This window comes from Nicotiana tabacum, chromosome 5 (assembly GCF_000715075.1).
Source record: "Nicotiana tabacum cultivar K326 chromosome 5, ASM71507v2, whole genome shotgun sequence".
Classification (NCBI taxonomy): Eukaryota; Viridiplantae; Streptophyta; class Magnoliopsida; order Solanales; family Solanaceae; genus Nicotiana; species Nicotiana tabacum.
In genome coordinates, this window is record NC_134084.1 from 73541154 (window position 1) to 73557368 (window position 16215).

General features: G+C 36.3%; 2 protein-coding genes across 2 annotated transcripts; one reads left to right on the forward strand and one right to left on the reverse strand.

Moving 5' to 3' along the window:
- The first annotated feature begins 7720 nt into the window (after positions 1-7720).
- LOC107761259 (E3 ubiquitin-protein ligase AIRP2-like) lies at positions 7721-10238 on the forward strand. Its single transcript, XM_016579467.2, has 5 exons — positions 7721-8200; positions 8833-8995; positions 9324-9390; positions 9501-9732; positions 9848-10238. Exons 1-5 carry the CDS (start codon positions 8112-8114, stop codon positions 10056-10058), a joined length of 762 nt encoding a protein of 253 aa, XP_016434953.1. The 5' UTR covers positions 7721-8111; the 3' UTR covers positions 10059-10238.
- Positions 10239-11258: 1020 nt separating this feature from the next.
- On the reverse strand, positions 11259-14583 carry LOC107761258 (GDSL esterase/lipase At3g48460-like). The gene is made up of 3 exons (XM_016579466.2): positions 13996-14583; positions 12984-13564; positions 11259-12037 (listed from the first exon to the last, which is right to left on the reverse strand). Exons 1-3 carry the CDS (start codon positions 14495-14497, stop codon positions 11531-11533), a joined length of 1590 nt encoding a protein of 529 aa, XP_016434952.1. The 5' UTR covers positions 14498-14583; the 3' UTR covers positions 11259-11530.
- Between the last annotated feature and the right edge of the window lie 1632 nt (positions 14584-16215).

Here is a 16215-nt window from a genome sequence, read left to right on the forward strand (position 1 = left end):
ATCCCATTGTTGTAGTTACTGCTTTTCCATTACGAAACATTTTGCATAAACATGAATTGTCAGGGAGGTTAGCAAAATGGGCTATAGAATAAGTGAATACGAAATCATTTATCAACCTAGGACTGCTATAAAATCTCAAGTATTAGCCCATTTCGTAGCTGATTTTAGCCAAGAGATGCATTTAGAAGCAGAAAAAGAATTACAAGTTTTTAATGGTGCAAACCCGGGGACTTGGATTTTATTCACTGATGGATCGTCTAATGTAAAAGGAGCAGGCCTAGGGATAGTTCTCATACCACCTACGGGTGAGACTATTAGACAGCCTATAAAATGTCACTCTATAACTAACAATGAAGCAGAGTATGAGGCTGTAATTGCAGGTCTAGAATTGGCACAAGAACTCGGCATAATATAGATTATAATCAAGAGTGATTCTCAACTCGTGGTCAATCAAATGCTGGGGACTTATACAGCCAGGGAGACACGAATGCAAGAATATCTCGAAAAGGTACGGAAACTAATAAAACAATTCCAAACTTGGAAAGTAATGCAGATCCCAAGAGATGAGAATGTGGAGGCAGATGCTTTAGCTAATCTCGCATCTGCAGCAGACGTAGCAAACGACGCAAATGCTTCAGTCGTACATTTATTTCATTCCATTCTCGAACCTGATAAGAACGAGGTAAATTTTAATCATTTAACATGGGATTGGAGAAACGAAATTATTGCTTTTTTACAGCACGGAACCGTGCCTGCTGACAAAAGAAAAGCTTATGCACTTCGCAAAAAAGCTGCTCGTTACTGTTTACATCAAGAAAATCTTTATCGAAAGATGTTCGGTGGGCCATTAGCAAGGTGTCTCGGACCTTCCCAAACAGAATATGTGATGAGAGAAGTACATGAAGGACATTGTGGAAATCACGCAGGAGGAAGGTCGCTGGTAAAAACGCCGATTCGAGAAAGGTATTATTGGCCTAAAATGGAAGAAGAAGCAAACGGCTTCGTGTCCAAGTGTGATAAATGTCAAAGATACGGCAATAATATGTATAGACCAGCTAAGCTATTGCACCATGTTATAGCCCCGTGACCCTTTATGAAATGGGGAATGGATATCGTAGGTCCATTGCCACAAGCAAAAGGTCAGGTGAAATTTCTACTTGTACTTACAGATTATTTTAGTAAATGGGGGAGCATTTAAACATGTGCGAGAGAAGGAAGTTAAAGACTTCATTTGGAGAAATATAATATGCCGTTTTGGAGCACCAAAGGAAATCGTGTGTGAAACGGTCCGCAATTCATAGGAGCTCAAATCACTGAATTTTTTCAAAGTTGCCAAATTAAAAGGATAACATCTACACCATACCATCCAGTGGGTAATGGACAAACGGAATCCACAAACAAGGTCATTATCAATAACTTGAAGAAAAGGTTACAGGATTCAAAAAGTAATTGGCTTGAGGTATTACCTGGAGTATTATGGGCTTATCGTACAACGACAAAAACAAGCACAGGAGAAACACCCTTTTCAATGGTTTATGGTGCGGAGGCTTTAATTCTAGTTGAAATAGGAGAACCGAGCACACAGTACGTTCAAGCAACGGAGGAATCAAATGGTGAAGAGATGCGGGTGAATCTTGATTTGCTCGAAGGAAGAAGAGAAGCTGCATTAATAAGGATGGCAGCACAAAAGCAAGTAATTGAACGGTATTATAACAGGAAAGCACTCCTCAGATTCTTTAAAATTGGGGACTTCGTGCTTAAAAAGGTGTTCCAATCTACAAAAGCTGCTAATTCAGGAAAGCTAAGTCCAACATGGGAAGGACCCTACAGAGTTCGTGACATTGCGGGAAAAGGAGCATACGAGTTGGAGACAATGGATGGCAAGGTTCAACCCTCGCATTGGAATGCTATCCACCTAAAGCGATATTATTTCTGAGAAAGTACCTACGATCAGGTATCGATGTATTAGAATTTTTCTTTGAATTGTTAAAATTTTACTAACGATTTTAGATGCTAGGCAAAAACCCTAACTCGTGCCAAATGATGAGTCACGACCTGCACGACAAAATGGAATATTCTAAAATTCCCAGCCCAGGGTTACAAATTAATCTGATGGAAATACACACGAGTTAGGCAGTCTTCATCTTTAATCGCACCTCCGAGTCCCGTATGTTTTTCTGTTTTCAGGAAAAAAGACCAAATTGTGAGAAACAAACAAGTGCTCGAGGCTTCATACTTCAGCGCTCAAACACTTGGGGGACTGCATATTGTACACAAATACGTGCGGTAAGACGGAGACGTAAATTGAAACAAGTATCGAGCAGAAGTTACGGAACCTCAGCATTCATCATTGTGTTCTTTCCTATCAAAACAAAGGAAGATGCAAAACATTCATCGTAGTGTTTTTTCCCATGAGAACAACGAAATTACCTCTCAAACCTTTCCTAATACATTAAGATAGGGTCATGACTATGTATTGAAACAGGTTATAAGGAAAAACCTTGTTGAATAGTATTTACTTTATAAAAATCTGTTGCAAGAAAAACAGTTACGAGAAAGTTATAGATGTATCTCAATACATGTAATATTCAAAAGCTTGTCCAAGTTCATGAATAAAAACTTGTCAAAGTTGTTTCAAACAAAACATGTGTGTTCTTATTTCTTTCATCGTATTATGACACCATTATGAAGTTGAGACGTCTTCTTCATTAAGTGACGATATATAAAAGGGCCCTCTTTTATAAACCTCATGTTAATAAGTCATGAGGAAAATCATAAAGCATTTTTAAAGGATAAAAATGCTAAACTATTCTATAAGTCCTAAGTAGATAAGGAAAAAGCAAGAATAGAGCACATTGAAGTACTAACAAACTTCTTGATATAATTAAAAAGACTAATTAAGAACTTAGTCAACAAAAAGTTTATACAAGTGCCCCATTATGATAACTGGGGACTTTTACCAAAAAATCCCTTAAAAAAATAACTAAGGGATAAAACCATCATCCAACAAAGAAAGTAAAAACAAAGTCTGGAAATTTAACTAGTCACTGAAGGGGTTGGCACATCAGAAGTTGCAATATTAATTTCATTTTCAGAAACAGCCACAGGCACGGTGACAACTTCTGAAGAAGCAGCAACAAGAGCGGTTTCAGCTGGGCTTGAAGTGTTAGGTTCAACGAGGGGAGCAAGAGTCATGGAAGTTTCAGCTTCCATAGACTGAGTCGTAGAAATTTCACCCTCGGAAGCTGGAATTGCAACATCTTCAACTTCAACTGCCACAACAACGGCTTCGTCATTTACAGGTTCCTTAGCCACGGGAGCTTCAATTGCTGGAGAAGGAAAGTCAAATGATTGTTGGGTTCTTTCAATGGTCTCTAAAACTTTGGCCAACTCTGAGTCTAAGTCAAAGTTTTCTTGACTGGCCTCCATTAAAGCATCACGACGAGAGTTTAAGAAAGCCCAACTCACCTCTAAATCAAACTTCTCCTCAAGAAGTCCATACTCCCTTTCCCACATAGCAAGATCATTCTTTAACACTTGATGTTCAGCTAAATGAGAATCAAGGGAAGCTTCAAGGGAGGCATGAGAACTTTCTAAGGCATGTACTTTGTCAGAGGAGATCTTTAAATCAGCTTGAACTTGAGTCAAGTTCTGCACTAATTCTCCTGCATATTCTTCTTTCTTGTACAAGAGTGCCTTAAGTTCTCTGATTTCTTCACTTGACTTTGATAATTGTTCTGAAAAGCAACATTCAAGGTGCTCCTTGTCTTTTTCAAATTGACTTGAAGAAGCTTTGGCAACTGCTAGCTCAGAAGTCAGACTTCGCTTTTGCTGCTCCAGGTGATTTCTACCCTCTTGCAATTCTTCTATGGTTCCCTGAGCATTCTCAAACTGCTCTTTCCAATTATCTGCTTCTAGCTGGGCTCTCTTAGCTATTTCCTCAGCCTCGTGGATAGACTTTTCAGACTCACGAGTTTTCTTTTCCAGAAGGGAAATTCTTCCCATCAATTCTATACCAATGAGGTTAGCCTACAGTGACAACTCATAGAAATAAGAATTTAGAGATAAAAAAAGCTTGTTAGTAAGTAGAGAAAAAAAATACCTTCAAAGTAGAATGAACTATGTCATTCATCAGAGTTAAGCAACTGTGACTGCTCATCTTCTTCTTCTCAATATCTCCAATCAAAGACCTAAGCTAGGCATCTGCTCCACCAGACTTCCTTAAAAGACTGTTATTAGCAGGAACTTCAAGTGTAACGCTCCTCATAGCCAAGCTTCTGCTACTAGAACCCTCCTCTGCATGTTGAACAGAGGGAGGGGGAGCTATAAAAGGAGGAGCGGTAGAAGAAGTGAAAATAACAGGAGTCAAAGGACTCGAAGCAGGTAAGGAAGCAGAGACAGGCAAGGGAGCAGAAATAGATAAGGGAGCAGAAACAGATAGAATGGGCAAGGAAGCACTTGAAACCAACGGAGGAATAGAAGGAATGGGAACAGAGAAAGAAAAAGGAACTTCATCTAAAACTGGACCTAGTTCTCTACTTTCAAAACCACCAACAAAGAGGCGTTGAATAGACTCGTTGGTGTCCCTCGGAGTGGTTTCATCATCAGAAGGAATGCGAACAGGTTCGATAAGAGAGGCACGGACAAGAGTAACTTCAGCTTCATCCTCGAAAACGATGCGTCTCCTAACTCTTGGTCTAGCTATTAAAGAGGTGTCTTCATCTTCATCATTCTCAGAATCCTCTTCTACAACTTTCCTCTTTGATAGCGTAGCTTGAGTTCTCTCCAAAGAGAGTAAAGTACCAGAAGAGGCTCGAAGGGCAATAGCTACTTCAGCTGTCATTCCTCGAATAACAAATCTTGACAAAAAGAAGGATGAAAAAAGTTAGAAACAAGAAGGGACTTAACATACAAAAAAGCAGAAAGAGATGCATACCGTGAGTTTTCACTTTCCAACCATGTAAATTGGAAATGGATTTCCAAGTTCTTGCCTCCATAGGCACGACTTTCAAGATTGAATCTACCCAACCACGAAAATTAAGAACGTGTTCCACATCTCCCATAGTTGCTATAGAAAAGCAAAAAGAGACGAAATCAGAAAAGAAATTGAAATTCTTAAAGATAGGTACGGTAAGAAAAAAAACTTACGTGCAAAGTTCCACTTCTCAGGGAAGGGGATATTTGTTTCATCCACCAAATCAACTGTGCGAACAGCAACATAACGAGTGTACCACCCACGATCCTTGTCATCTTCAGGGCTTACCAAGACCCTTTTACTTCTTGCAGTTAAAGTAAAAACCCCATGGCGAAATAATTTGGGGTGGTAAAGATGAATAAGGTGGGGAAAGGTAAAACTAACATTAGCTTTTACAGACAAATATCTCAAACAAGCCACTGCTCTCCATACAAGGGGGCCAATTTGTCCCAAACAAATTTTGAAAAAGCGACAGAAATCAAGTATAACTGGGTCAATAGCAGGAATAAATCCCAAAGTGAAGGGATAAGTATAAACAAAAGAAAATCCAATCCTAAAGGAAGATATTCTTTGGTTTGGATTAGGGATCACTATACGAAGATCACTTATCCAGTTGCAATCTTTTCGAACAATAGAAATCAAAGGTTCAGTGATTAGAGAAGGAAAAGTGTCAGCTTTCTCTAAATTAGCAACTTGATCACGAAGAGATTTCCTATCGTTCTCAAAGGACAAGTCATTGGGTACTATTTCCTCAACTAAAGGCTCTTGAAGAGGCTTAGAAAGTTCTTTACCTTTAGAAGAAGATTACTTAGTGATAGAACCTCTAGAAATAGTGCTAAAACTAGAAGAAGGAGTGATGGAACCAGATGAACCACCACGAACGGATCCTAGGCTACGAAGCCTGCCACCTCTACCCCTTCTATGTCTTACAGGGGCGTTGGGGAAGCTATCAAGAATTGGGATTCTCTTAGGGTTAGGATTCGGAGATGCCATTGCAGAGAAAGGATGAACTAAAGGAGAAAGGAACAAAAGTAAAGAGTAAAGTATCTGTTAAGGGTTTATGAAGAAGAAGACAAAGGAAAAAAAGTTAAATATGTGTATAATAGCAACCATCAAACAAAGAAGCGTAATGATGGAAAACCTATAATAAATGCAACTATCTCTTCGTAAATAGAGGGGATGAAGAAGCCTTGGAAAAAGGCTGTAGAATTACATACATATCAGAAGGTGACACGTGTGCAGAGTACTAAATAGAAAAGACAACTGAAGCGTCAGTACTGACATAGCATTGATTACGGCGAAAATTCCTTTTTCGTGAAGATCCACTTCCCAAATATTTAATTGATAAATAAATGGAAAGTGGGGGGACTATCTGTATTGGAAAAAAACTGAATCTAAATATTGAAGATGACGTGTCATGACACATGGACTGGCCAAAAGGTCAAAACGCAATAAATAGCCAAGAGGCACGGGAGACAACAGATATGAGGAGAAGAAAACAACATAGGTGTGGACCGTTACTCAAATAGGTACGAGTCTCGTACCTATTCGAGTCATTTAAAGACCGAAGATCGGAAGAAGTTGAAGATACGAATTTGATGACGTAAAAGAGGCTAAATATAGTATTAAATATCAAATACGTTAGGGAATTTGAATTAAATAAAAATGATTGTGTAACGTTTCTTTTAATGTCATTTATTGCTCATAATTGCCTCATTAAGACAAAGGCATTACATCTTCTCATAGAATCAACTATAAAAGGAGAAAGACTCAACATCTGTAAGGACAAGAAATATTATTGAGATTACACTGAAATACAAAATTACTTATTACTTTGTTATTCTCAAAAGTCTTTTATTATTTTCGTCTCCAGATTATCAGTAACCCGAATTTCTTTATATTTCTAAGCTTTGACCAAAGACTCAGATTTTTGGTTAAACAACAGGACATATGTAAGTTTAAAAAAAATTAAATAATAAAAAATATTTAAATTATTGAAATTATTAAATATATAAAAATAATTTAATATAGTCTAGAGTACTAACGAATGAATCATATACACTATATATCCATAAGTCAGAGAAGTCTAAAGAATAATGCGACATGTAACGTAATATATGTGAACAAGTTGTACATTTAATAGCCACCGAATTAAATAGTATTCCCTCCGTTTCAATTTATGTGAATCTGTTTGACTGGGCACAAAGTTTAAGAAAAAAATTAAGATTTTTGGAATTTGTGGTCCTAAACAAGTCCAAATGGAGCCCAGAGTATTTGTGTGGTTATAAACGTTCTCATTAAGGGTAGAGTTGTAACTTTAAGCTAAATTGTTACCAAATTTAGAAAGAGTTCATTCTTTGTAGAACGGACCAAAAAAGAAATAGGTTGACATAAAGTGAAACAGAAGGAGTATTAATTTTGATTTGGCTGGATAATGACACCTAACATTAATCAATGATTGTGCTTAAAATAGAAAAATAATATCTCTACCCACTTTCTTTTCCCTTCAATTCTTTCTAGTTTATCAACTGCTCTCCTTTTTTGACTTCTTGAATGAGCAAACTATAATGTGAATAAATCAATTCATAATTAATTTACTTTACCTAGTTCAGCACTTTTTAATAATAAAATATAATAATAGGAAAACTTTTATTACTAGTTCTTAAAAGGATAATATTTTTATTAATTGTCCTTGTTTTATCAGTCTCTATTTCTTATTTAAGGGTTCTTGGTTGAAAAGCAATCACTTGTGATGATAGCAAAAGAATCAATCATACCAAAACCAAAAACCCCAACTCACTTTTCTTTTTCTTCCAACAAGTAAATATGCAATTCTTTTCATCTTTATTATGACCAACTAAAACCAGAAAGCTGTCACATTCAAAGCCGATTAAACGATATATTTTTTTGTTGTTGATAAAGATAGTGTTAGAGGCTTGAAAAAGGGTGGAAGGGATCAAAAAGGGGTTTCTTTTTCTATTGTGACTTCTTGAAAAACAAGATTGGACATCGTGGGTTTTGCAGTTGATCAGTTTTTGGATAGAAAAAACGACATATATTTCCTCTTGTCATTTATAAAGCAGTTTTCTTGATAAAAATACTTTCTGAAAATACATAAACCCAAAGAAGAGGGGGGATGGAGATGATTAATTATCAGCTTGGAATGAGTTCTTATCAAGATTCTTTAAAAGTTCTTGAGGCTGATATTCAGCATGCCAATACTCTGTAAGCTTTGCTTTCTTAAAGACTTGATTTTTTTGCTTTCTGGGTATCAATATATTGATATGCTTTCAATTTTGGATAGTTGCTTTCATAATAAACGCCATGGTTCTGCTATTGTGTAATTGGAGGGAGATAACAGTTACTTAATTAGTTAGGGGTTTGTTAATCTTTTGGGATATTGATGCTTTAATGTGGCTCTACCACTGGCAAGATTTGGTGTTGGAGGTGTGAGAGCCTGTTTTTAGCTTCAGAAATGTTTTAGTTTTTGTTATTTCCTTGGAAAAAGGTAAGCCTAATTTCTTATTTATATGGTTTTGTTGAAAAGATAAGATTTAATGATTATTAGTGTTTGTTTTCACTTTGCTTTTTGGGGGCATACTTTAAGGTTGTAACCCCTGATGGAAATTGGGATTTAAAGGCTTTTTCTCCAGCATATTGATGCTTGCAACTTTTGGCATTTGAAGCACCCTTTAGTATCAAATTTTTGTGCATTGTTTCTTTCCTGTGTGGGGTGGGGGGTGGGGGTGGGGGGGGGGACGTTGGACATGATGATGATTTTGCGGCTGATAGATTTTAATTCTTGTTTCTGTCTACTCAGAATTCATTTGGTCTTGAACTGATTTGCTGGTTTACAGGGCTGCTGCAATTCCAAGAGAGAAGGGAGGAGCGCGTCTTCAAATGAAACTGGCATACAGTGGATTGGCTCCTGTGTTTCTGTTTTTGCTCCGTTGGATAGATAGTTCGTGCACATGCTTGCTTCCCGGTTATCTAAATCTCTTTCATGTCCTCATTTACAAGGTTTGGCCCCTGTTTCTCTTGTTCATTCTGAGTTCGTTTCTCTTTCCTTCTTTTTGCAACTAATTGTAATTCCATTCATGTACGGGTTATGCGTTAGAAGAGTCAATAGATGTGTACCCTATGTATAAGTAAAAGGTCACATGCCAAAGAGGAATCATGAAACTCCAATTTGCTTCTGAATTTGCAGAATATTCAATATTTTTCTTTTCCGCACTTTATTAGTGACAACAACAATAGTAGTACATAATATTATCATGTAGTGGAAGCAGTTGTATGTAACTTTTTACCTGCTTTTGTCATTTTTCTGACATTCCCTCTCCTTTGGCAGGTACATACAGATGGGAGACCAAAGATATCCAGACACGGAAGGAGAGCAACTATTAGTGACTTTTATGGTTCGTTGCTCATTCTCTTATTATCCACTTAGTTTCTCACTCATTTTAGGAACAGGTTCCTTACCTTAATTGTTCTTTAACCTTTGCCCTTAATAATGACAATATTGCAGGTGTTATACTTCCATCACTACAGCAGCTACATTCTAACTTGGTGGAGCTGGACAGTAGTAAAGTTGTAAATCATGGCATAGGAAGTTCTCAGAAGAAAGTGAAAGGAGACTCTAAATTTGCCAACATCGAAGCTGAGAGAGAAGATGAATGCGGAATATGCTTAGAGCCTTGTAACAAAATGGTCCTACCGAATTGCTGCCATTCGATGTGCATTAATTGCTATCGTGATTGGTAATGTTCCTACATTTTCTTGAGAAGAAAGAATCATACCTACATTCTCTCTATTCATCTCTTTCACTATTTTGGGAGCTTGGCTGAGAACGATCTTGCTTTCTCTACCTTGCAGGAATACAAGATCAGAGTCCTGCCCCTTTTGCCGTGGTAATTTGAAGAGAGTTAAGTCTAGAGACTTGTGGGTCCTCACCTGCAATGAAGAAGTTGTTGATCCAGAGACTGTTTCCAAAGAGGATTTAGTGCGTTTCTATCTATATGTTAACAGCCTGCCTAAGGATTCTCCTGATGCACTGTTCTTGATGTATTATGAATACCTAATATGACATTAAGCGTTTGAGATAAGTAGTGTACAGATAGAGAAAGAAAACCTTCAAATGTACATAAATTCTGGTGGGAGTAATTCTCCTAAATTTCATAGAGAAATAACCACCTCCATTATTGTCTTTGTCTTGGCGTTTAAGCCAGCTTCATGATCAATAAAAATTCTCCAAAATTATGTCCCAGGGCTCCTTATTTAGAATTTTGCATCAATTACAATCTGTTATATCACCATCCATGGATGGTTAGTGCATGACCTTTACTTCTGATTGATGGCAAATTATACCTTCTTTTATGTACACCTTTTGCTAAATCTTTGGAACAATGTAAAAAATACATGCTTCCTACAATTCTATGTTTTAGCAGTGCAGGTAAAACAACATATAGAGCAATATCATGTTGAAGGTGGGGATTGGAAGGAAGATAAAATTTTGGACAGATAGTTGGACTGAGACAGGGAAATTGAAGGATGAATTCCCTACTCTCGTCAGTTTAGCCCTGAACAAAAATGTTATGTTTGGTGACTGTTTTGTCATCTCTGAATGGCATCTATAGTTAGAAGAAACCTTAGTGATTCAAGATATCAGTCACCTTTTGACTCTTTTGCAGCCAATTGCTCTTGATGACAACATGATGAATGAAATCTCAAACTTGGCTTGCTAGCAGCAGTGGCTTCTTCTCTATTAAACGTTTCTACAATCTTCTCCAAAAGCTCGATAGTAACTGGAACAACAATTGGCATTGGAAGATGACATGGAGGACAAAACAATACACCAAAATGCCCTGCTTTGAGTGGAATGCTGTCGAGGGAGCATGTCTTTGCCAAGACAATTTGCAGAGAAGAGGATTCTCTATTTGCAGCAGATGTTACTTGTGTGAAAACGGACAAAGAATCTATCAGCCATTTAAACATCTTTGGTGTTGACTGGGTGATGCCACAGAATATCAAATGCTTACTATCAGATTGGCAAGGACAAAGAATTGATAAAAGACTAAAGCAAGTTTGGAGGTCCATCCCCTTATGCATCATGTGGACCATTTCTCTTGAGAGGAATAGAAGATGTTTTGATGGGATAAAGTAGCATTCTTCTTTTGTAAAGTAAAAATCTTTACAAAACTTGCATTTTTGGTGTAGGAGCAGTTTTCTGGGGTGTCTAGCCTATTAACAGGTGAAGCCACAAAAAGCTATTGAAACGCTCAGCAAAGGAAGAGTATATTTTCAATCCTTCATTAAATTACCACATATATCAACTGGTACATGACATTACATGTGCATTTACAATGTCAGCTTGGTTGAAAACATTTATTGTACTCCACAAATGTTGTCTATCTGCTAATGATAAAAGAGGTAATCTGCCTATTGTAAAGTTTCTCGTTCTTGCAATGGAAGAAACATCTCTGAGAATAACTCCTATTATTATCTCGCTCTCTGGATTGGTCCGGAGCGGTATTATTTGCTAACTTACATTGAGTCCATCTACATCCCGCTCCTACTTTTGACCAGCTCGCTAAAAGATGGTTGACAGAAGCCTTGATTGAGGAAAAGATCAGTGACTTTCTGATTCATTGCTTCTGTAAGATGGATACCATCCCAGCTGATAAATTTGCTAGGATTGTTGCAGCTGACAGTACCAGGTGAGCCACACAACGAATGCAAGTTGAAGTTGAGTGGTCCTCCTGTAGCTCCACAGCAAGGTTTGAAGGCTTCCTCAAATTGGTACTTCTTTAAGTTCATCATAATTGTTAGATATGCATTCCAGTAATCAGCATATAAGATATGACAATTAGGATTTAATCTACGGAATCTTTCCAATCTCCTTTGCAGGATCTGGTTGTGGACCATTACTGCTGTGTTGACAGCTGCTGCACATCCCATATGATCAAGTGCAGCTTTCAGTGGACATAATGAGATATGTAGTGGGAGGCATCCTATTGGTGGTAAGCCTTGAACTACGATGTACTTTGCTCCGCTTCCCAGCAATGCCTATACATATTAACACTGTCTACTTAGCATTGCTGTGATGTCAGATATCTGTGCTGCTATTATTCTTTAAAAAATGCTTATTTTGGAAAGTTAAGGTGTTTGGTCAAGCTTATGAGAAAAAATGCTTTTGAGTAGTACCAGAAATTGTTTTCTGCTGCGGGGAAGAAACAAGTAGTTTTGTCTTGAACATTAAAAACATAAGTTGATTTTTTAATTTTTCTTAAGGACAAAAATACCTTTACCATACGTCTCATGTCGAGGACAATATACTTGCTATCCTTAGCTTAGCTACTGTATTACTTATATACTTTGATGTTTGGAATTGTAGTGACCTGATGATAGGAGTAGTTATATTGTATACTTAGCTTAGACTCCTAGTGTAGCTGAATTTTGGAGGTAAATGGTCTGCATTTACCTGGCTTTGTAAAGATATTTTCTGATTAATAGAAAGTCTGTTTAATCAAAAAAAAAAAAAAAAAAAAACCTTTACCATAAATTTATATTTACTATCTCCATAATACAAACAAAATCTAACCTCATACGTTTCCAACAATACATATATGACCAAAATCTCATGAACTTGTTCCTTCTCTATGTGATTTTAATTAAATGAAATAATTTTTTTAATTAAAGTCTCTCATAATAAACATTTTAAATCATTCATCTATTATATTAATAGTAATTGTAAAGTGAATCTTAGCTTTATCACTTTGTAATTTCACACTCAAAATCACTTTTGTAAAGATTGGCCAAAACAAATTGTTCTTATAAAGCGCATTTCAAATGATTTGGCCAAACACAAACTACTACTTTTTCTAAAACAGCATTTGACAAAAAGCACCTTTCAAAATGAGCAGATTTGAAAGTTTGACCAAACAGACTTTAATACGAATGCATAAGTAGTACTATGTCAAAGCTTTAAGTGAAACACTTTTCATGTGCATACCTCGATTAGTTTGCTAACTTGATCGACAGACTGTTGTGTGAGCCAACGTGTAGGTAAAGAGGACCCTTGTATACGAGCGTAGTCACTAACACCAACAGAGCCTATCCAGAAGAGAGCATTCTCCAATTCAGGCTTGCAACTTTTTCCACTTTTATCTGTACATCCCATCTGCTGCTTCAACTTATTGAACCAATCGATCTGAGTTTGAAAGTTCAAGGGTATTCCTTTCCAAAATAGGTTAGTAATATTTTGCATCGAGAATTTCTCTTTGGGAAGAATTGTTGATCCAGCTATTGCAAAATTGACCCCAGATGTGAAATTTATAGAGGTACTTTGGAAGGGTGGCAAATGTGGTAGATTAAGAGCATCACATAGAAAATCTACCACCAAATGCCCATCACATAAGCCATTCTTCGATTTTGCTGAAATGCTCGTGCTTTGAGTGAAATTTACCTTGAGACCACCCACTAATTTAGCATTTCCGGTATCAGTGTAGGAATCTCCAAAAGCATAGACCTTGTGGAAGCATCCTATATAGTTATTATGCTTAGTGGAAGTATCTTGAGCAGGGGAAGAGTTACCTGTTATAAAATAAAATAATTGTATGTCAGATAAAAACTTCAAGTCATGAAACAACTTTCTTAAAGAGACATTGCCCTTATATTGTTTGTGAAAATACAGACATTGCCCTGAATTTAAATTTAAATTAAAACTAAATTTTAAGAAACTAAAAATACGAAGTCTTTAGGGTGTGTTTTCTATGACATAAGTCATTTTCTAGAAAATATTATCGGGTAATTGACCCTTTTTTTGTGGAAAAATACTTTCTGGTATTTGGTTGGAGAGTGGAAAATACTTTCCGAAGAGAAAACATTTATTTAAGATTGGTAATAACATTTGCAAACTGGATAGTGTCTCAAAGATTGATAGGAAATTAAGAATTCAGACTTATTATTGCGTTGCGCCGGGCGACAAGCCCAGTGATATATAACATGAGCAAGGGAAGAATTACCAGGGTTGGTGGGAAATTCATGGCTGTTATTATGAGCTGGGAATGAATTACCAGGCTTGGTTGGAATTTCATGGCTGTTATTTTGAGGAGGGGAAGAGTTACTGGGAATTTCATGGCTGTTGTTTTGAACAGGGGAAGAATTTCCAGGCTTGGTTGGAATATTTTCATGGGTATTGTTATGACCAGGGAAAGAATTTCCAGGCTTGGTTGGAATATTTTCATGGCTGTTGTTTTGAGGAGGGAAAGAATTTCCAGGCTTGGTTGGAATATTTTCATGGCTGTTGTTTTGAGGAGGGAAAGAATTTCCAGGCTTGGTTGGAATATTTTCATGGGTATTGTTATGAGCAGGAGAAGAATTACCACCAGGGTTAGTGGGAATGTTTTCATGGCTATTGTTATGAGCAGAGGAACAATCACAATGGGGCTTGTAATGAGCATATGAAAACGAGAAAAACAGGCAGAAACAGAAGAATAGGGTAAGAGGAAGATGTGGGTACAACATAATTGGTCCTTTTTTTTTTTGGGTACTAGTTTGTTTTATTTTTATTTTTTGGGTAATAAGTTTGTGTTATTTAAGTGAGGTCTGCTAACTAGCAAGAAAGCTATTTATAATAGCCAGTTTAAATCAGTTTGAAATAAGAGGCTAATTTTATAGAGGGCCTCCTTTGTTATAGAGAATCACAGGTAGTCATTCTTTTAGGCACTACCTACCAACAGACCACAACAAAATGTCATGGAGCTATGAATACGAGTTAAACTAGGATCTCACTCTCTCTCTCTCTCTCTCTCTCTTTCTATCTCTCATATCATAATTCATACTCTCTCAGTATATATACATAAGACTTAAGTGAAAAATTAAATTATTAATATATCCTTCAAAAGCTAAATGGCTTTGTTACCCTCCAAATCAATTAACATATTTGTACAAAGATGTAAATATGCAAAGAAAGACGACGTGGGACATGTTTTAATGGACGTGTAGTCTCTTCCATTACCTATTACAGTGAAATTTCCCTATAATAGTATTTCTATATAATAACACCTCACTATAAAAGTTAAACTTTTGCAGAACTAATTTTTATGTTATGTTATAATATATTTTCTAGACATAACATAACACTTTGCTATAACATCCAAAAATATTCAGAACAAACGAGGCTGTTATAGAGATGTTTGATTGTACTACTATTATTATTGTACTCTTTCAATGACATGGAATTCAGCTAGACATGTGTTAGAAATATTCCTATATAATTTTGACTACAAATTCCAACTAGACATGAGTTAAATAAACTAGCAAATATCGAATTCCAAACCATTATAGTTTTCCACTGCAACTTTAAATTACTCTTCAACACTGATCAATCCCAGTATATCAAACAAACTTTCTTTTTGTTTAAAAATGTTGGATGCAATTCATATTTGAGGAGCAGGTTGCTGGCTTCTGATGTTTCTTTAACTTAAATTCACTACAAAGGCAGATCAACATTGAAAAAAGTTTCATGACGATAGAATTTGCACTAAACAATTGGAACATGGACGATCGCATTTATACTAATCTGCAATTTGAGGTAGAACCACTATATATCTTTGAAAGAGCATTATATATATACTACCCTCCGACATTCATGAGGCACTTGTGGATTTTTACACCATTAGTTTTTTTTTGAACTTAAAAATAAAATACAAACTTGAGTTGAAACTTCCAATAATTTACATTGTACATATAGATTTCACATTTTCTAGAAGCTTAACTTCTTATAATTCCAATACGTATATCACATTTCCAAATCTAATCTTTGCAATTTTGATATTTTATCTTTTTGTTCTCATTTATTCAAGCTTAACCTTTTAGATTTTTACAAATACATATATCCCGATATTTCTTTGACATAGACAAAGTATAAGAAGGGCTTGTTTTTCTTTGAAAACTTTCAATCTCAAATCTAGAAAGAGTAAAATTGCATAGCCCGATCGATCACAGAAGCAAGTCTATTCAGCTCATTAAAAGAATGTAGGCCATGCCATCAGCACATACTTGAAGAAATTTCTAGGTTAGTCTAGCACAAATAATGATTGTCTAATAAGCTGTGACTGACGTAAATAAGTTATGCTGATGTCAAAAGCAAGCAAAATTTTGAGCAAAAAAAAAACTGAATAAGGATGAATATTTTAGGTCATAAATGTGTTTGCAAATTAGATGTTCTCGGCAAATGTGAA

Coding starts and splice junctions, on each gene's coding strand:
- LOC107761259 (XM_016579467.2), top strand. CDS start 8,112: ATGGAGATGATTAATTATCAGCTTGGAATGAGTTCTTATCAAGATTCT. Junction 8,996..9,323: donor TTCATGTCCTCATTTACAAG/GTTTGGCCCCTG, acceptor CTCCTTTGGCAG/GTACATACAGATGGGAGACC. Junction 9,391..9,500: donor AACTATTAGTGACTTTTATG/GTTCGTTGCTCA, acceptor ACAATATTGCAG/GTGTTATACTTCCATCACTA.
- LOC107761258 (XM_016579466.2), bottom strand. CDS start 14,497: ATGTTGTACCCACATCTTCCTCTTACCCTATTCTTCTGTTTCTGCCTG. Junction 13,565..13,995: donor TGAATTTCCCACCAACCCTG/GTAATTCTTCCC, acceptor ATTTTATAACAG/GTAACTCTTCCCCTGCTCAA. Junction 12,038..12,983: donor AAGTTAGCAAACTAATCGAG/GTATGCACATGA, acceptor TAATATGTATAG/GCATTGCTGGGAAGCGGAGC.